This window comes from Enhydra lutris, unplaced genomic scaffold (genome assembly GCF_002288905.1).
Source record: "Enhydra lutris kenyoni isolate GAN:26980312 unplaced genomic scaffold, ASM228890v2 scaffoldscaffold27, whole genome shotgun sequence".
In the NCBI taxonomy this organism is placed as follows: Eukaryota; Metazoa; Chordata; class Mammalia; order Carnivora; family Mustelidae; genus Enhydra; species Enhydra lutris.
Window position 1 is genome coordinate 23353410 of NW_019154111.1, and position 22803 is coordinate 23376212.

Consider the following 22803-nt stretch of genomic DNA (forward strand, 5'->3'; position numbering starts at 1 on the left):
AAAAAAAAAAAAAAAAAAAAAGATTTGTCAGGGTACATGTATATAATTCCATGAACTAAGTTTTATAGAATGAAACTAGAGAAAAGTACTGTTCAAGACACTAGATTAATTCAGTTAATTGTAGATCCTTTTGACAAAACTATCTTACTACATAAGCTCTATTAAATGCAAATATGAAAGTCTATATCAGCAACATTTTCTACCAGTGATGGTTTCCCAAAAGATAACTGGTACTTATCAGCACTCCATAGTGACAAAACCAGATCCACTCGGGAAGAAATGAACTGGATCAGCAGATTAAGATTCTAACCTTTAAAATAAAGTTACCTACAGCCATTCCCTAGAGACTTACAGTGAAGCAACCTGTTCAGTTTAAGTATGCCATGCAGACAGGGGATTTTCTGTGCAGAGTAAATATATACTTACCCACCAACTGACCATGTGTGAAGTTCTTAAAATGAATCGGTTTCCATGTACAACCATGTTATTGATGAAACTTCTTGGGCTCTTCTAGCTCCCATGGCAGATTGTTACCCTTAATACCACTCTTCAAACTTTGCAGGACAATTTGTGGAACCAAGCAGTGTGGTCCATGACTATAAAGAGGAGGGTCAACCGGCCCAAACTGAACTCAAGTCCAACTCACCAGGATCACAGCCTAACCAAAGGTCCCAACCATCCCCTGGCATCTGCACAGATGTGGAACAGGGAGGGAATGTTTTAAAAATATATATATATTTTTTTACACACACAAAAATATTAATTTTTTAAAAATAAAATTAAAAGCTCTCTTTTTCTTATACAAAAGAGAGAAAGTGAATGGTATTATTGCATTCTTCTGTGACCTTATAACTTCTGAATTTACACAAAGATACTTTAAAATATATACCAAAGAAATGTACATTTCTAGGGTAGGGTAGTCTGAAAATAGGAACCATGTATTTTAAACTTTTGATGTCTTATGTCTTTCAATTCCATTTCTAGGAATTCACCCTAAGGTAAAAACCATGGCTATGTGCAAAGATTTAACCACAAGAATGTCTATTATAGGGGGAAAAAATACTAAATAATCATTACTGAAGGATTAGTTAAAAATATGTTTCAACCTACAATAAAATAATCTATGGCCATTAAATTTGAAATTGAGGCAAAATGCCACTAAAATACTGTGGCAAAATATGGGGCACCTGGGTGGGTCACTCGGTTAAGCAACTGACTCTGGATTTTTGGCTCTTGCCATGATCTCAGGGACCTGGGATCAAGCCCCAAGATAGGTTCCCAGCTCAGAGGGGATTGAGGATTCTCTCTCTCCCTTTCCCTTAGCCCCTCCTCCTGCTTGCATACACACACTCTCTCTCTTTCTCTCTCTCAAATATATATATAAATCATAAAAACAAAACAAATAAAAAAAAAAACCTGTGGCAAAATAGAACATTGTTAAATGAGAAAAAAGCAGACTGTAAAGTACTATCTACAAAATGGCATCCTTTCATACATATACTCAAAGACTATTTTATGTTAAAACAGATTAAGAGAAGTTATCACAAAGTGGGAGGATTTGAGATCTTATTGAAGATATATGCCTTAAAGACAGAGTTGGAAATGTTCACTGGATTTTACACACACACACAGCTGTCTGTATCTTTGCATCTACGTATAATATCAATCTCTCAGTACACTGCCCTGTAAGTGCTCAGTCCATACATGCTGACTTGTAGCTATACTTATATAACTACCCACTCAACACTTAGCATTTGTAGAGAATGATTTTAAGCCATTTACATATACCCTTTCAGCATGGGCTATGTGTTGTCCTCAACTGAAAGATTACAAATTAATCAAAGATTACTTGCCCAGTAAAAGGCCAAACAAAGATTCAATCCCATCTATCTGACTCCAAAACTCAGAGCCTTCTCTTTCTTCTCCCTCTCTTTTTTCACGATTTGTCTTATTTAAAATGTCTACAGTGAAAATGAACTCTGGTGTATTAAGGAAACCACGTTATTTTTTTTTCTTTTTTAAAAAGATTTTATTTATTCATTTGACAGAGAGAGAGGAGAGAGAAAGGGAGAGAAAGAGCACAAGCAAGTGGAGTGGCAGACAGAGGCAGAGGGGAAGCAGGCTCCTGACTGAGCAAGGAGTATCATGCGGAACTTGATCCCAGAACCCTGGGATCGTGACCTGAGCGGAAGGCAGGCGTTTAGCCGACTGAGCCACCCCGGCATCCCACCACGTGTTATTTTAAATGTAAAAAGATTAAAATGGTTTCATGTTATAAAAATAGCTCTCACCCTGTGAGAGATAAAAATGTCATTAGGGTATCAATCAATGCTCACTAGGGGATAGTCTTATTTATAAGGAGGATTAAAACTGGTCAGCAAAGATTAATACTGGAACCAGAGTGAGAAAGTCTTTTTCAGCAATAGCAACTGCCAAACCCTACCATCTGCTGTGGTCTCCTCTAGTTGGCATATTAGAACTATCTTCCAAGTAGATTAGGAATGATCATTAGCAATGAAGAAGGCTCCAGGTAAATTACAGGAAAGTTACCACATTAGATCTATCTTTTTAGCACCTAGCATTTAGCAAGTATTTCCCACTTAAGGCTACAGTGGTAAAAGCCCAGGCTTTTCTCTCCCACCATCATCCCCCTACCCCTTAAAGAACATAGGGCACTAAATATTTTACAAAAAATTTTTCTCCTCAGAATCTCCACACAATGAGCACAAGTATCTGAAATAACTATTTCAATGCAGTCTCGGGTCATTCTCATTCCTATATAGACTAATGTCCCTCAGAAGCCCACTGTAGTAAATCATTTCCCAAAGCAACCATTTACCATCAACTTGACAACTTAAATGTTGGGCAGTGATAAGCTAAACTCTAGTATCAGATATTGGAGTCAACTCTACCTAGAAATAATTTCATGAAATTTAAGATAATGCTATTTGCCATATAATTAAAAGTTTCATGTGATCTCTCCCTCACACCTTCAGAAGCAGTAAAAAAAAAAAAAAAAAAACAAAAAAAAAAAAAAACCAGGGAACATAAGAACAATTTTAAAAAACTTAAGTGCAACACAGTATGCTGACATGTAAGAGATAATTTTAATAGGGTAATGAAAATTGAATAAAATATTCCTTCCATCTCCAATAGGAGAATCTGAAAAGATTATAGTAGTCGAGTATCCTGATTTTCAAAGAAACTGTCCAGTCAATTCAAAAGATGATGGTCAGCGGCTAGGATTAACTTCTCTGAGTCAGTCTTCTACCACAGGACTATCAGATGTCCAATCCACGACATCTGAGTTAAACTGAGCCTTGCTCAGTTTAAATGGCATCATAAAATCTTTGCCTCTTCATCTTAAAATTGGCTCTCCTCAGGAAGCTTTGGTGGTAGTGCTGTATATTAAGGGTATACCATAAAAAGGCAATGCTGTGTATTTTCATACAAAATACAAGATCATAGGACCTTGCTCCCAAATGCCAAATTCTTCTGATCACCAGCATAAAATACCAATGTTCAGAGGAAGGCTGCGTCCTAAAACATGGCACACACAATTGCTCCGACTGCCCGTGAGGCTTCTATGGCAGCTGCTTAGGGCAGGACAGCTCTCTCCATGTCACACTGCCTGCGTGCCTGAAGCCAGGGTGCTGGGGCCAACCGAAAGCTTTTAATCTGGTTAGAAGGAGGAAGAAACTTCATACGAAGCAACCTGCTGAATTTTGTAAGAGTCTAACAGGCCTGTAGGCTGAAGTGTTAAACAATGGCATGAAAAAAAAAAAAAGTCTGACACTAGTATCACACCCATTCCTACCAGTCAAAAAAGATTTTAAATTGAGACTGGGTTGGAAGAGTCAAGCAATTGGGGTTTTCCCATCTGATACAGGGCATTTTATTATTAGGCGACTACTATTTCAGAATACAAAATGGGCATCCAAATCCAAAAGCGTATGAATGCAATAGATGGTTGCCCCAGGAAAAGCCGTAACTGCCACCTAAAGGCTCCTGGCCCCACTTCCTTTTTCTGTTTCAACAGGATTCTCAGAAATGGCAGCTTGAATGATTATCTCATTTTCACAGGGGCTGGGAAGGAAACTAAGTACAAAACCTAGCACAGCTGCTACGTTAGCCTTGTTTCTACTACCGATTTTCAAAAGCAAAAAAATAAAGTCCAGTCAGCAAAAGGAGTAAAATACCCAGTAATTTCCTATCCAGATTCTACTGATTCATGATAAATATCACACTGTCCCTCATTCCAGACATGTCATTTTGGGGGCGCCATACAAGACAGATGATGAAATATGCTGCATCGTTTGGAATGACATCCGATCATCAGTAACAGTGACTGTGACTACCATAGAGTGCTGTTCACTATTAGCGAGGTGGCTCACAGCGCGAAAGGCCAAACAGAATTTTTGGTGCTTCAAGAATAAGGAGGTCTAATAAAACAGGAAAGTCAAGCCTTCATGTGTGGAATGAGCTTCCCAAACCATAATAAACAATTCCCAGAGAGAGTTCTTAAATAGAAAGTAACTATTTTACTTGCCAGCATGGGACCTCCACAAATGCAGTCCAGGTCAGAAAAAGAAAACCAATATCTCAGGCTTTTAAATGCTTAAACCCTAAGAAACCTCCAGAATTATTTATGAAATAGGCATGAGGCTATATATTTTTTTGTCTGTATCTCAAAAATTCCCAATCATCTGGTTGTTCATATTAGATCCTGAACTAGCAAATTCTCGGAGGACTGTATAGTCTGCAAAGAATTTACTCAAAGGCTAACCCTAATTTTTTGAAACTACAAATTAGAGTACATTCAATGCCAAAGGAAAGGAAAAATTAATTCTATAAACAGTCCAGTTTTATCCTGCTTAAAACTGTCAAGTAGAGAAAATTCTTAAAGTATTTATGAAAAAGCTATTTTCATGCTGGCAGCAGTGGTTAAAATGGAGACATTTCATTTATTAAAAAGAAAAAATCTAAACAACAGCTTTAAATAATCAAGTTCCTGTGAAGTGAAAGGGTTTGAAAATGATGAAATTGAAGGAAAGTTAATATTTCTACTATATATGTACTTTACTTTAAGTAAATTAAATATACTGAATAAAATTTGAATTTGCAGATGATGATGTGCTTTTTAAAAAGGTATACCCCCCCAAAAAAAAACTAAAAATAGAAAATGTTGCTCTCATTCATTTGAAATATTCTACTGACAAAAGAAATCAATGCACAATTTCAGGAAACAAAGGCGAGGCATACTCTCCATCCCTGACTTATTGTTCCATTCTCATACCACACACACACAGCTGGTGTTATGCAGACTCCAACTTCCTCCACAAGAGAGCCTGGAAAAGGTCAATTTAATACTAAAAACAAATGGACTATAGTCAGGTGTGCAGCTGGTGACTACCCAGCAGATGAAGACCCAAGGACACAGAGACCTAAGTATTTAATATCTAAAAAACCCAACTCTCCAATTCTCTACATGGAATCAAAGGTAGGCACAGAGTCTTTGCTTAGTGAAACCTTGAAGGAAAACTAGGCATGCCGCAACAACACAGTAAAAGTATTTCATAATATGGATAATAGTACTGGGTACAGTGGGAATGCTGTCTGTTCCCCTTGAGAGAGCCAAACAAAAACATCTCTGAAACATGCCAGTATAAAACCTAAAGGAAACAAAACCAAAAGTAAACTCAGAGGTCTTTTGTTTCCCTATTATTCCTCCTTAAATAGCAATAATTCTTTGCACCCCACGTAAGAATCAAGAAGACTTTATCGAATGCCATTTAACTGAATTAAATGGAGTTTAAGTAATGCGTAATTTGCCGCAGCATCTATATCAAGTATCATAAAGCTTTATAAGAAAGAATTACAGATGTGTGTGACTTTAAGAAAAGTTAACAAACAAAAATACGAACACATAAACCAGATAAATTGGGGAATACTATTTGTATTTAAAAGATTCTCCTTGAATATCAAGCTTGAGCTAAGTTAAAATATAGCACCACTACAAACGTACGAATTCCACATTTTCCTCAATAAAGAGACGGAAACTGACATTATAGTATTTAATAAGCAAGACACTGAGAAATGAGATTAAGCACAGGTATTAGGTGAAGGAAGCATAAAACCAGGACCACTAATGTTCTGTCTTTAAACAGCTCTTCCCAACACATCATAGACTTCCCTATAAAAAACTATTAGATGGACAAATTACCTTTAATATTTAGTTTGGTAGCCACAAGGTGAGTAAACCTCCCAAGTCCTAGAGAAATGGAATGCAATTGGAAGGATAAGGCAATAACATCAAAGACTCTAATATAATAATATATAATAAAAGGTTAACATTCATTGAGCATTTACTAGGTAATAAGCATTTTATGGGGTTTAAAACTCAAAACAGTCCCATGATATAGTACTATGTATATGCTCATTTAAGAGAATATACTGAGGTGAAGAGAAGTTAGCTAACCTATCCAATGTTACACAGCTGCAAGGGTAAGGATTCCAGCCCAGAAAGTCAGACTCCACAGCATGCAAACCAGGAACGATGCACTTTGCATTATGAAGTGCAACAAGGTGAGGCACCTGGCTGGTTCGGTCAGTACAGTGTGCAACTCTTGATCTCGGTGTTGTGAGTTCGAGCCCCACGTTAGATAAAGAGATTACTTAAAAATAAAATCTTTAAAAAAAGTGCAAAAATGTATTCAAAATGTGTGATGTTTTTTACTAAGGAGCAGTGACTATAAGGGTAGGGTAGAAGAGGGGGCAACAGGGGAATGACGACTTTGGAAAAGGAGTTGAGAATATCTGTTGTGTTAAAGGAATGTCTATGATGATGATCAAAGGATGACTTTTTAAAAAATGAGAATAACATTAGGAGGACCAGGGAAAGGCATGGAGTAACTGGTAACTGAGATGAACTTCAGAGTGAAATAGCAGGTGAGATCTGAATAGCTGGAAATAAGGGTAAGATCCAAATAGAAGGCCTGTCATGAGAAAAGGCAGTCAGGAAAAAGCAAATAATACATGCAGAGTAGTAGTAGGAGTTAAGCTGGGAAAGAACAGTAGGGACCACATGGTGGTTAGCTTTAAACACCTGGGCAAAAAGTTCATATCTAGTTCAAAAAGCATTGAAGAGTTCTTGAGAGTGTTTTGAACAGGTGCTGGGTATTGAACAGCTATTTGGCATAAAAGAATACAAATGGCACAATTCCTATATACTAAGTCCAATGTAAAACTAACCCTAAATATACAAATCAGAAAATTATTGCCTCATAAGGAGGGAAACTGGAAGGGGCAAAAGGGAACTTTCTGAAGTGACAAAAGTGCTCTCTATCCTATGTGGATAGTGCTTACAGGTGTGTGTGAAATTAAAATTGTCAAAACTCATGGAATTGAACATTTAATATCTGTGTCTTTTACTGTATAGTAGTTAGATCTCAATTTTTTTAAAGGTCAAAAAAGTAACTTGTAGAATGGACCTAGATATAGAATAAGGGGAGCTGAGACAAGTTAAGGTGACTATTACAGAAACCCAAGAGAATACTACTAGAAGTGAGAAGACCATGGATGCAAAGAGAAGCTAGAAAAGGACTGCTCACATGTAAATTATGCATGTGTAAAAGATTTATATAAATCAGTGTCAATGTAAATAAAGTATATTTGAATGATTTACAATTTAATTCTTCTTGTTCACTTAGAATGTAGACTGCCAGAAGGCAGGGAACAAACTTAAAAGTTTTTCCACTTAAAACAATTTTTTCCGGGGCGCCTGGGTGGCTCAGTGGGTTAAAGCCGCTGCCTTCGGCTCAGGTCATGAGCCCAGGGTCCTGGGATCGAGCCCCGCATCAGGCTCTCTGCTCAGCAGGGAGCCTGCTTCCCTTCCTCTCTCTCTCTGCCTGCCTCTCTGCCTACTTGTGATCTCTGTCTGTCAAATAAATACATAAAAAATTAAAAAAAAAAAAAAAATTTTTTCCTCATTATTTTCAATTTGTATCCATTTGATGCTATCATTATACCTTGATTATACTCTAGCTTATATCAAATATACATGCAGGGTCTAGTGTTTCTGGTATAGAAAACTTTTAAAATAATTAAACTATAGATTACTTATCATGTGCCATTAAGGGCTTCCCATCCTACCTACCTATTTCATTAGAGCATTACAACAGTCCCATGAGGTAATCTATTATCTCCATTTTAATATGAATAAACTGAGGCTGAAAAAGATGATGCCCACAGCAACACAGTAAAACCATGTTTTTGTCTGTCTCAAAGCCCTCTTCTTAAGCACTGTACTATGTACTTACACCAAAAATAACAAAGTAGGTCTACCTGGGACCAACACAGGAAGAGGGTGAGAAAAAGTCAGTACAGAAGAACTCAAACCCCAAACCCCGAGTATATTCATTTCCACAGCTTTCAAAGATGACATTAGTTAACTGGGGGTTATTACAGGACTGCCATTTTATAAACCACCTAAAACAGGGGTGGGGGTATTGATGTTAGTTGCTTTAGACATCAGATAAATGTTTACAGATCCATATTTATAATGCATATATATAGCATGCTATTGGAAATCAGTTCAATCTCTATCAAATCTGGCTTTATGCAAGTTAAAGACTTTTGGAAATTATCAGAACTAATGTCAAATAATTAGAAAAGGTTCTTAAAGTCAATTTGAGCTCAATTTAATTTTTAAAGGTGACAAATGCCAACTGAATCTGTTTTTGGAGAAAAGCTAGTTTAAATCTCTTGAAATCATAAGAATCCAAAGATTTATCAGATTTGTAAAAAGGCCAATAACTCAACAGGACCACAAGACCAGTTTCATAAGAAGGGGATCCTGTTTTCAAATATAAAAATTCTTAAGCTTAGATCTTTCTAACTAAAGAAATGTGAATATTTTGGCAAAAGCTAAAGTGAAGTTACTTCTAAAATATAATAAAGTGATTTTCTAAAATATAAAAAACAAGAGGAAGAAATATAGTTTATCTTGTTGAAAGAGCAAATGTTTGGGGGACTATAAAAACATTTTACACGAACATAATTTTAAGTGTTCTAGGTATAAACCATTCTTACTTACTTGTTAAAACATATCTACAAAAGACTTCTTCATGGCAACATTTGTTTTGTGAAGTTTCATTTTTTAGGCTATTTAAGATGTTTTCAGAAGTTCAAACAAGTCCTCCTAACTCAAATTAATGACATTTTACTAATAACATCACTTTTACATTTTACTCTACTTTTTCAAGGAACTTGTATTCAGTGGGTAAGAAAGTTACTCTACTCCAGATAAGCATTCTTTTATCAATGAAAAAAAAAAAAAACCTATTCTTTTAAGTTTATAACTATTTTATTTATTTATTTTTTAAGATTTTATTTATTTATTTGACAGAGAGAGAGAGAGAGAGAGAGAGTGACAGAGAGAGGGAAAAGCAGACTCCCGCAGAGCAGGAAGCCCAACGTGGGGCTCAATCCCAGGACCCTGGAATCATGACCTGAGCCAAAGGCAGACACTCAACTAACTGAGCCACTCAGGTGCCCCAGTTCATAACTATTTTAACATTGTTGGGTGAAATTAAACTATATGAAGAGACAGAAATACCATGTTTATGAATTGGAAAGTCCAATATTGTTAAAAAGTCAACTATTCCCAAATTGCTTTCTAGATTAAAACACACTTCCAATCAAAATCCCAGCAGGACTGTTTGCAGAAATTGACAAGCAAATTTTAAAATTTCTGTGGATATGAAAGGATCAAGTATAACCAAAGCAATTTTGATAAAGAACAGACCTGGAGGGCTTACCCTACCTGATTTCAGAAGTGATGATAAAACCATAGCAATCAAGACTATGCTATCGTTCTGAGAATAAACACACAGATCTCTAGAATAAAATACAGAGACAAGAAATATAGGGTCAAATGATTTTTTATAAAGTTGCCAATTCAATGAGGAAAGGACTGTCTTTTTTCAAGAAATGGCACTGAAACAACTGAATTTTGTGGAAAGTATGAATGTCCACCTTTACTTCAAACTATACATGAAACTTTACTCAAAATAGATCAAAACACACAGAGAAGCAAAACATATAGAACATTTGGGAGAAAAGGTAAGGAAAAAATCATTACAATCTTGGGTAGGCGAACATTTCTTATATCTGACTCAAGAAACTGAAAACCTGGACTTCATCAAAATTAAAAACCACATTGCTAATAAAACTAAAAGCTATTAGCTATAAGAAAATAGTGTCAATACATATATCTAACAAAGGACTTGTATCAAAATATATGAAGAACCCTCAAAACTCATTAAGACGAACACCCAGTTTTTTAAAATGAGTAAAGTACTTAACAGACACTTCATCAATGAAGACAGACCAATGGCCAATAAGCACATGAAAAGATGTTCAACATCTTTAAGAATGAGGGAAATGCAAATTAAAATTGTATCACAAAATGTTAACACTACACATCCACTAAATTAGCTAAAATTAAAAACACTGACAATACCAAGAGTTGACAAGAATATAAAGCAACTAAGCTCCCACATGTTGCTGATGGGAAAGTAAAAAAGTATAATCATTTTGGAAAAGTTTGGAAGCTTCTCAGCACTTGCCTTTCTAGGTCTTTACCCAAAAGAAAATAAAACATATGTCCACTCTGAGAATTATACAATTATAGTAGCATTAATCGTAAGAACCCAAAACAGGTAACAACTCAGTATCAATAGGCATATGGCTGAGCCAATTATGTTATTTCTATTAACTCAGTAATAAAAAGAAATGAACTACCGATGGCCACAAACACAGCTGAAAACATTATGCTGAACAAAAGAAGTTATTCACAAAAATAGTATACATTGTATGTCCCCATTTATATGAAATTCTAGAGATTTGGAAATTGACTGCAAAGGGACACAAAGGAACCTTCTAAGGTTATAGGAATGTTCTCTATCTTGATTGTAATGATAAGGACGGTTACATATATGTATATATTTGCCAAAATTCATCAAACTGTTATATATTTTATCCTATGTAAATTGTCTTTCAATAAAATTATCTAAAGAAAAAATTGTTTTCCCTTGTCATATTTGGCATATTATGCAATGCCAATTCCAATGCGAACCAACTATTTTTCTTTGATCCATGGGTACTGATATCAAAAATAATCTCATCTACATTGTTTTAACTGAATGAGAAATATAATTTTAGTATTATTAACCTCTCTGTTCTTCTCTTCCTGCCTCACCACCTATATCCAGTTGAACTTTAAATTTCTTGAAAGCTTTTTGCTCTCTTATTTCTTCTCACATGTTAATCCTCTGTATTCAATAAATATTTGTGAAATTGAATCACAGTCTCTATATCCTGTCTTACTTTTGTTACCTATGTTATTCTGATAACAGACTAAAAGTCTTCAAATGTCATAGGGTTTTGTCGACTTTATTTTTTCTCTCATTTTTTTTTTTTTTTTAATATGGAACGCTTCACGAATTTGCGTGTCATCCTTGCGCAGGGGCCATGCTAATCTTCTCTGTATCGTTCCAATTTTAGTATATGTGCTGCCGAAGCGAGCACTCTCTCTCATTTTTTAAAAGATATTATTTATTTATTTGGCAGAGAGAGTGCAAGAGAGCACAAGCAGGAACAGCAGCAGAGGGAGAAAAGAAGGTTCCCTGATCGTGGGAGGGACACAGGGCTCTATCCCAGGACCCTAGGATCATGACCTGGGCCAAAGGCAGATGCTTAACCCACTAAGCCACCCAGGTGCCCCTCTCTTACTCATTTTTAACACAATCTTTTTCAAACAAACTAATATGCAAGAACCCAATATGTAAAACAGAGTATATTTATAAGTTCAAATGTATAACATTTAGTCATAAAATCAACCAACAAGAACATAAGTTCATCTATCAGTCTTACCTATACATCAAAAGTAGTTATTATTTTTTTAAAAGATTTTATTTATTCATTTGACAGAGAGAGACACAGTGAGAGAGGGAACATAAGCAGAGGAAGTGGGAGAGGGAGAAGCAGGCTTCCTGCTGAGCAGGGAGCCCGATGCGGGGCTCGATCCCAGGACCCTGGAATCATGACCCGAGCCAAAAACAGACGCTTAACAACTGAGCCACCCAGGCGCCCCAAAAGTAGTTACTTTTAATATTGAATATATCTGTTTTTCTTTTAGCTTTACAGTTATTAAAAAGAAAATTCAGATTAAGAGCAGGGTCATTGAACTAAGGCGTATGGGCCAAAATCTGCCTACCACCTGGTTTTGCAGCCCTTGATGTAACAATTTTTTTTAACATTTTTAAATGGTTGGGGGCAAAAAAATAAAAGAAGAGCATTTTTTGGTATGTGAAAATTATATGAAATTCACATTTCTGTGTTCATAAATAAAGTTTTACTGGAATAGAGACACACTCATTTGACTATGGCTGCTTATTTGCACAATGGCTGAGTTGAATAGTTGCAAAAAAAGACTGTATGGGCCACAGGTCTAAAATATTCACTATCTGGTCCACTACAGGAAAAATTGGCAGACCCCTGACTTAGAGAAGCCCACCAGCATTCTGCGGAACCAACTTCATAGAAGAGTTTAGAAACTACTTGTAGTAAACTATATTTTCCAAAGATGGCCACAAAAATATTTTCCATCCTACTTGCTCTTCTTCAATCCAAACTTGCCATTCTCTCACCAAAACAAGGAGTCTAATCCCCTTCACTTTGAATCTGGGCTTGTCCTGGTGACTTGGCTGGCCAACATAATATGGTGGTTGTGGCTCCTGAGACCTCCAAGACTAGGCCATAAGAAACCCTGCAGTTTCCTCCTGGAATTCTTAGAATGCTCCATCATGGGATGCTTCCCCTGAGAACCTAGCACCATGCTATTAGAAACTTGAACCTCATGGAGAGGATAAGTATAAGCTTACCTGCCTACACCCCCAACTAAGTCCCACGTCAACAGCCAGCTTCAACTGATATCCAAGTGGGAGGGCTATCCTGGACCTCCATCCAGCTCAGGTTAAGACTTTAGATGACTCCTGGGGCACCTGGGTGGCTCAGTGGGTTAAAGTCTCTGCCTTCGGCTCGGGTCATGATATCAGGGTCCTGGGATCGAGCCCCGCATCAGGCTCTCTGCTCAGCAGGGAGCCTGCTTCCCTTCCTCACTCTCTGCCTGCCTCTCTGCCTACTACTGATTTCTGTTAAATAAATAAATACACACACACATACATACATACATACATACATACATAAATAGAAGACTTTAGATGACACCTGCCCCAAAGGACATCTGACTGCAACTCTATTAGAGACCCCACAACAGAACCACCACTGGGCACAGCCAACCCATAGAACTGTGAACTACAATAATAAATGCTTATATTAAGCCACTATGTTTGGGGGTACTTTGTTATACAGCAATACTATTATACTAAAACAAATCTAGGAAAGTTTCAGATGAAAAATTCCAGACTCCTGATTCAAGTCCATGCATCACGCCAAGCCAAATCCTACCAAAGCCTCCTGCTAACCTTAGGTGTTCTAGAAGTAGCTAAGGATGAAGGACATAAGTGGTAAATAATACTCTAACAGAGTCATTGTGATTTCTTAATCTATTTGCATTCCAGTGACGCTCAGTACTTCCCAAAATATGCCAATAAGCCTGAATTTTAACAGTTGGAAACTCTCATGAAGAAATGGAAAACAATTTTTCCGATTACTAAAATTATATCAGGATTGGCAAGAGACAATCCTTAGTTTTCACGCTGTAAATAAACTGGTGATCATAATACTTCCTTATTTTTATTTAATAATCTTTTTTAAGAGATTTTATTTATTTATTTGACAGAGATCTCAAGTAGACAGAGAGGCAGGCAGAGAGAGAGAGGAGGAAGCTGGCTCCCCACTGAGCAGAGAGCCCAATGCGGGGCTTGATCCCAGGACCCCGGGACCATGACCTGAGCCCAAGGCAGAGGCTTTAACCCACTGAGCCACCCAGGCGCCCCTTTATTTAATAATCTTAAAAAATAAGCGAACTTAAATGAAGTGTAGTCAACTATTAATATATAACTAGGTATCAGTACATAACAGTTTACCTATAACAAATATGGGCTTAATAATAAAAATCCATATGCTATTCTGCTGTGTCACTCAGATGTTTCTGATACGTGCCAGTTTGGTGTAATACACTTCTTAGCTAGAATATTTAATTAAACTCAATATTAACATCCTATAAAGCCCACAGAACATATTTTCAATAATATTACCTTAAGCCACAGTAGATTCAAATTCTAAAGAAAGCGTCCTTAGGATATAATAGGTACCCTACCACACTCTGGGGATAGGTCTAAATTGGTGTAAATTTCATCCAAAAGAGACCAGTGGTAGCTCTGAATCATTAACCTTTTGATATTTCTGAGAATCATAATGTGTCACAGAATGGTGTGTTTATTTTATATCTTATTATTTATATTTTATTATTACCAGAACTCTTAAGAGTCCTAATTTTTTAAATTCAATAATTATTTGCAAGATAAAATATTTATTTATGTGACTATGATTCACACTAATGTAGAAAACAGTTACACAGTTAAAAGACAATGTTTTAAGAGGAAAACATTCCAAATTTTAGTGGCTTAATCCAATCCTACAAGACTACTTGATCAATTAGTGATACCTGCCATGGGGGTGACCAATAGTGAGAAATACCTGGACATTTGCCAACTCTAACCAGTTTCATCCAGTTTCATGCAGTCTCCTCTCTTCAGATCTCCCACTAAATCACTTCAAAGACTTGCATAAAAGAACTTCCACCCAGTCTTAGAAAGCGACATTTCCCTTTCTTTAACCAATCTTTCTCACTGCCCCACAGGTAACCCTTGATAAGTGCTACAAACATCCTGGCTCCAAAAAGGAGATTCCCCTAACACCAAGATCCTCTAATATCAAGAGTTAATTGGTTGAGCCATATTTGGGGCAGAAGAGCTTAGATGGTAAGTGGCCAAACCCTGGTAGAATGTAGTAGAGCCAAGTTCTGAATCCAGGCAATCGAGCACCAGAGTATCTACAGTTAGTCACTGAACCTGGCACATGGTTGCTGCCATTTCTACAACATGTATTAAATTGTATTTTCATCTTTTAGTTCACAATTACATGAATCCATTATTAATACGAGCAAAATCTCCACACGGAAAATTTTGTAATTCACTATTCTAGCACAGCAGTTATGACATCAGAGGACCTGTAAATAATTCAAAATTTGTGTATTTCCTAATTAACATATTAATAAACATGTTAATAAATGCTTTCTATTTGTTAGGAAAAAAATGGTAAGATAGCTATACTCTCTGAAAAACAATTTTTTAAAATAGCAATTCACATATAGTCTTATATTGATAATTTAAAGCTACTTGACATAATTTAATGCAATGACTATTATTATTGTTAAAAATACACATTAGCAGTGACTTTTCCAACTCAGAATCCATAACAACAATGAATCCTATTCACATCCTGTGTAACTCCATGGGGAGTCTATGGAGAAAGGTTCCATATATGGTCATTTTTCCCCATAGACTCCCCATGGTTTATACAGGATATGAATCTGATCCATTGTGATAATGAAAACAAGAGATCACTGAAAACTCATGTGTAATTTCTGCTGAACAAACAATAGACTAACAATTAGGGAAACCAATACTTAAGTGAAAATAAGTAATCAGAGAATTTAAAAATAACCAGTGGGTACCTTTATTCCATTTCTGTACTAGCAGAGTAAGTATATAAATATCCAGAAGAAAAATATTTTTCTATCTTATTTAGCTTAAAATATTTTCTTGATACTAAAAATTACAATGTCAAACATTAACATGCGAGAAACCCAAAAGGAAATTTCACATCAGAAATATATTGTCAGAAGGAAAGAAAAGATGATACAGCAAAACAAGTCAAAAGTTATATTAGCTTTATTTAACTTTCCCAGGCTCCTGTATGATCATGTCCCAACATAAATCTCTGTTATCTGTAATTACTTTCCCATATTTGTGACATTAGCAGTCTGTGGTATTCTACTTATCTGAAGTTATGTAGAATAATATTTTTCTTTTACACTCACTGCTTGAGGGCTGACTTAGAGGTAAGTTTTTATGTGTATACGTAAGTATTTGTACTTTTGCTTTAAGTAAGAGGAAAGAATCTAAAATCCAATGCAGCTAAGTACTAATAGCCAGTTAAAGCTGTAGGAAAGGGAAATGGCTGTATTCCTAAATTATCTTGTTCCATATGACAAAAGCTAATAAAGGGGAAAACAAAATAATATAGTACTAGAATGCCAAACATACAAACATGCAAAAACAGCACTCTGACACAATTATTTAATAAGAAGTAGGACTTATATGGGAAAATGGTCCAGTTGTGAATAGGCATTTTTGAATGAACATGGTAACTATTAACATCTCAGCTGATTCACAGAAATTACACCAAAACAATAGATCCAAGTTTAACCTCACATATGACTGGTTGTCAAGAATGGCCCTGAAATGCATGTAAAGAAAGGAGTGTGACTCATTTGTTACTCTATCAAAGAGATGCCTGTTTAATTGTATAGTTTCTTGGTGACCTAATATTGCTAGAGTATATTCTTTTGACTGTCTTCCACACAATGGCTCAAAATTTGAGATAATTACATTATTCTTAGAAACACACTCACTATTAAAACTGAGAAGTTGTCAGTTCCAACTTAATGCATTCATTGGTAATGAAAACAAAGGGCAACAGCTGTTCTTCTGGTGTCCATCAAAGATAAACCACATGGGGTATCACATGTATCCCAAATCCTTTCCAGCATCTAGCTACCTACTCAAAGTGATGTGGGCATCCAGACAACTGCAGGGCCAGTCACACCAGAGCTCAAGAGAACTGACATCTCGACACACATATCCAACATTTCCCCATTACTACTAAGCTCACTAAATCCTACCGCTTTATTGGCACGTTAGTTATTTCTTTTTCCCCTTCACAGACACACTAGATGTTCTTTTGAATTTATTACAACTATAACAAAATTTTGGAAGGAGGGATTAAATGAAAAATTATTTGCCCGGAGGCATGCTGTTTCTCAAAAGGTAACATGTTGCTCTCTTCACTAGACTAATAAGACAGGGTCTCTGGAAGCCATATTAATGTGTTAAACCAGGGCACAATTCCCACCACAGCACACCTTAAATGGTACCCTTGAGGCCTGAAAAAGTTAAATATGGGAGGGGAGACAGAAGGAGGACTAAGTGAGATAAATGCTAATTGAATAAATGTTCATTGTACTTGAAGTGTTTATACTTTGGAGAATAACTGGCTTTATCAAGAAGGATGTAACCAAATGATAGCAGTACAAAGCTGGTTTTCTTTATTCCACCAAAAGAAAAGATGAAATTTTTCTGTCCCTTTATAAAATTTAAAGAGAAAAATAAAATTTTCAAATTTTTGTAGAATTCAATATATTGATTTTTAAATATCATTAAGTAAAATTAAGTACCAAAAATATGCATTTTAATGACTACTTTCTTTAACAAAACTTTACTGATAGTACTTTTTTCTTAAACCTAAATTATTCTGACCACAGAAACTAAAATTGCATTTCCTCAAAGCAGATAAAGAGCAGACAGACATACTACTCCCATTTTTAGACATGGGAAATTTCAGTAAAGGAAAAGCTCAGTGAAATACTTCAAGATGGCAACAGAGCTACAGAAGCTAGACTTCCTGCTTTGTAAGGATTCATCCACATATAATATCGAACATTTGCATTCCAAGTGGGCCCAAAATAGACAGTAGCCAATCTATATAACCAAGGAGATTCAGATCTACTAAGTCAGAAAAACTGATACTGGCACTGTTAAAGATATTCACTAAAACAATGTAAGAGCATTTACTAATTCTGATACTATAGCCATGTAAGTCTTTAACTTTGAAGAACAGTGTCTACTCTTGCAGGTAAATTTTTTTATGTTTTTAAGGCTTTTGTATGTTTGTGCTGGAGGGGAGGGTCTTTTGATATTTAAATGGAGCAATACTATTTTAGTGACATAGAACATGTTATAACGTGACACCAGCTACTAAATATTCCTGATTACAAAGGTCTGAAACATAAAATCAACTTACTCAAATACTTGAAAAATGAGGACATTGACATTTCCTTCTCTTATAGGCAGACCAAGAGAGAGAAAATTTCCAAGGGCCATTTACATGTGACTCTACAAGCAGAAGAGGTCAGAATAGTGATTTCCTTTTGACTGGAAAAGGTCGTCACAAAGGAAATTTCTAGAGTAATACAAATATTCTGTATCTTAATCTGGGGCGTGGTTCCATGGGTATAAACCATAGGCAAAAATTTACCAAGCTGCATACTTTGACTAACACACTTTGTCCTGTGTAAACCATACTTCAATTTAAAACATCCAATACAAGCAAAGTACTACAACCAGAAATCAAAAATAAGAATAATGAAATCAGAATATGTTAGAAAAAAATGACCTTTTCGGGATCTAGCACAACATTGTACACAGGGTAAATAAACAACTATTTATTATAAAAATTTAGTGAGCATGTCTTAGTTGGTTTTGAAGATTCCTTCTGAACTAATTAGAACTTGAAATGTGACTTATTTTTCTGAATATTCTAAATATAGACAGTTTCAGCCTATGAAGCTGCCAAAAGGCAGAAATTAAAGGCCTAGAAAGCTATGCCTCCAAACAGAAAGAAAATACACTCGTCTAAACTCTGAGTATAGATTTAAGGCACCTCCTTATCAAAAGAAGGCAGTCCCTTCTCAACACTTAATGATTATCACTGACAATACAAACCTAGCTATGGTCTTCTAGTGATAAGCAAGAAGCAAAACTTAATACTCAATTAGGTTAAAAAAAATGCAAAAATCTGCATGATGGGTGTTCTGTCTTCTGAATGGTATTCTGTCTGTTCAGTAAGCTGGTAGCCACGGAGACCAAAAGCAACCAGCAGTTTTCAAACATACCACACAGCACATGGGTGACATTAATCTAAGAGCCCAAAGACTCCCACACTGAGTTTCAACTTCTATTTTCAGCTAAACAAAGTAATAAGACTAATTTTCCTTCAGTAGATAAATATCTCTATCCATACCTATGCTCCTACATCAAAATTCCATGACTAAAATGAAACTGTAGAAAGTCTTTGCCACTTAATAATCTGTTCCTACTTCTTGAGTGACATTAATTCCAGATGTACCATTAAGTAAATTCAAAAAATATTGTTTAATATTATCATATGCTGAATGGAACATTATGTCTCATTGTTATTCTATCTTGACCTTCATTAGTCAGGGTGGTTAATTTCAGCAATGCGAAGCTTCCATGTGAAACAACAAAAATAATCAATCCTTTAAAAAACCAACCAAGAAACAAAAAAACTGAGGATTATAAGCTCTCTTGAAATACAACTATTCTAGAATAATCATCAGCTGCACACTAATAGGTACACCAATCACCTGAGATCAGAAAGAAAAGGTCGGATTATAAATTCTTATGAAATGCATTTCCTGAATTCCTGCCCTAACTCCCTTCTCCCCACAAAGATGGTATCATGCCAATTTTTAATGTTCTAGGCCAGCAGGTTGAGTCTCCTCAGAAATACTTAACTGTCATCTTTGCTTATGGATAATGACAAAATATTCTGCAAAGCCTGTCAGACTGCTTGGATAAGTTATATTATTCTACATCCAACATTAAATAATACTCAAATTAGTCAGGCTAGTCATCATTTTTTAAATACCAATTGTAGCTGTCTACAAGTGCTGTCCAGCCCAGCCATTGTGCAGGGCCTGCTCTGCACCAAAGCAATTTCATTGTATAAGTTTTAAGAGAGATATGATGGTGTTGGATTGTGACACTAGCCAGCATATCAATATTGAAACCATTCTGTTAAAAAAAAAAAAACTCTACAATAAAGCTTATTTCTTTTTCTTTAAATCTGCATATAATGTCTACTCCTATGCTTTTGTAAAAATATGGAGGAAGAGGGTATAATGACACCTTTTTTTTCCTTTTAGATAAAAACTGCAAACCCTTTTTCCCTTTCTAATAAACACTATCATCTCAGATCCTACCAGTTTCTACTTTAGGTTTAAGGAGCATTATAGAACCCACAATAGACAGTGACAGACTTGATCCCATCAATGAACACGTTCTGAGGAGACTGCCTGGATTCCTGTCTTCCTCCCTCCTCCCTCTCAAAGGCCTGGTTTTGACCACACTGACATCCCTGGCCTTAAGGATGAATAACCCAGATAGGGAGGAGTGCCTTCCCTGGGATCAATTCCTTTGTAATTAGAGCCAAAACACAAAGGCTGTTAACGACCTAAGGCAAAGTGAGATGAAGTCCAAGCCAATGAAACCTTGACAGCAAACAGATTTCTAAACAGCAAAGAAGTGGGATCCATTTACTTACATGAAGATTCAGTGCCAAACATGGCTGGCTCCAGAGGTTGCTTTTAAAAAAAATTAGAAGAAAGAAAAAAAAAAGGAAGGAAATAAAATCGAGGAGAGTGTACGTGTGAGAGTGAAAAGATGAGCCGCTACACAGCAGGGGTCATGAAGACACACAATGCAGTCCAAGCTGTGTCCAGCTGCCAGATTCTCCTCTTACAAGCTCCAGTGTTCTCCCGTGTGACTGAAAAGCAAGGTCTCCAACAGCACAAAAACCGAAGAGCTGCCTCTGAAAATCCGATAGGGAAAGGCAAGCCAACGTGGCTCTTCTGGGATGCAGGAGGCAGGACTAGGTAGCAGCAGCAACAGCGGACACTGCAATCCCCAGCCCTGCTGTAGCAGTAAGACAATAGCAGGGCTTATGCATACACCGATGACGTCAGAGACACTGCACAGACCGACGGGCGGCTTGAGCCAGAGGCTCCAGGAGCTTCAGGGGAGCAGGCGATTCAAAGGGGAATTCCTTTGTCACAAAATGCACAAGACCCAGATCCACATATATATTCACCCTCCTGATGAGATCTTCACCCTGTAATGCCCCGCACCAAAAAAGACCTCAAAGAAATTTAAATATTGGCTTTACAGCAACTAACCACAAAGATATCATGCAGATCGGGGTTCTTGGTTTTATGCAGCAAGTAAAACTTTTCAAGGGAATTAAGAATATCAGAAATGAGAAAAGTAAACTACCTTTAAAAATAACTACAGAATTCATTGTTTTTTTTTTTTCCTACGCTTATGCTAGACTGACAGATCAAGGGCTATACACTCAATCGCAATTACGTGGAAATATGTATACTTCTGCACACACATTCTGGGCATAAAAATATACCCACAAATATACCCATATACCAACAGAAAAATAACAAAGTGCTTAGAACACTGCTTGGCACACAGTGAACTCTCAAATGTTAGCAATTACATTATTAGTTATGTTGCAACTATTATTCAAATGTAAAAACCACAGCTCTACGACTATATTATTAAGATACATTTCTCTTATCCCATTCCTTTGGCCTTATTTTTCTTTATTTTGCCTTATGAGACTTCCTGTCCTTTTCCAGAGTAACTCAGTCATTTTAAGGTTGTGTGCACACACCTATGTATACCTGTGTGTCACTGGGCACACAGGACCCACATATTTCTTTTCAATCTAGTCCTGCAAAGAAATAATTGAAGGTATTGTTATTTTGTCTTTTGACTCACTTGATAAATAAAACTCTCCTACACTGCCTTTGCTCTTAGAAATCTGTTTTTTTTTTTAAAGTTAGAAGTATGTAGACTTTCACTGGAATATCTATCCAATACAAGCAAAAAAATAAATTTTAATGTTTTCAAAACACTGAAATACATAAAAAGAGTGTGTGTGTGTGTCTGTGTGTGTGTGTATTCCCACAATCCCATACTTTTAAAATCATATAAAATAGAAATTCAAGGGCTCAAGCTTCCTCTCCATCTATTCATCTGAGCTGTACACCCAATACTTTCTTACATTTACAAAGACATGTTTTTACATAATATAGTTTTTAAATGTTAAATTCTGATATGAATGTGGAACTGCAAATTACCATCAAAAATATTAATAGCATTTCTGGTCAGTATATGCAGATCCATCTCATCCTTTTAACGGTTGCGTAATATTCCATTGTATGAACATAGCATAACTTATTCAAGGTAATTTGACCTTTGCTTACTAAAAATGCTAAATCATTATGAAGAAAGTGCAATGATGCTACATTAGAAAAGAACAAACATTTTGTTGTATGAAAGAATAACAATAACTAGTATTTACTGAATTTTCATGATGCACCAGGTAGAATTCTGGAAGCTTTCATGTATTAACTTATTGACTCTTTATAACAACCCTAAGATGTAGATACATTTAGTACCCATATTTGATAGATAGTGAAATAACTCGCCAAGCTGATTGAAGTACTAAATGATAAACTGGGATTCAAACCTAGGTCATCTGGTTCCAAAGTATGTGCTCTCAAACACTCTTCCATAATTACTCTTGAAAACTAATTTTAAGTATTCCATTAAAACAAGGAAAACAGAAATCAACTGAAAATGTGGGGAAAATATTCTTTTTTTAAAAATTTTTATTTTTTTTTAATTTCTTTTCAGTGTCCCAGAATTCATTGTTTATGCACCAAACCCAGTGCTCCATGGAGAAAAATATTATTAAAAGAGAAAGGGTCACCAGAGAAAGCTAAAAATGACAAAGGACTATGCCGTTCAGGAATTAAGGAATTAAAATTCAGGAATCAAG

General features: G+C 36.0%; 1 protein-coding gene across 5 annotated transcripts in view; it reads right to left on the minus strand.

The window, feature by feature from the left end:
• LOC111152004 (suppression of tumorigenicity 7) overlaps nucleotides 1–22803 on the minus strand; it is a 265161-nt gene that overhangs the window by 192099 nt on the left and 50259 nt on the right. Inside the window, exon 1 of one of the 5 annotated variants that reach the window (XM_022510265.1) lies at nucleotides 20494–21015. The exons of the other annotated variants lie outside the window; for them this stretch is intronic. Coding sequence (XP_022365973.1) covers nucleotides 20494–20515 — 22 coding nt within the window. The 5' untranslated portion in view covers nucleotides 20516–21015. Of the gene's footprint in view, nucleotides 1–20493; nucleotides 21016–22803 lie in introns of those variants that run through there. 5 annotated transcript variants of the gene reach the window in all.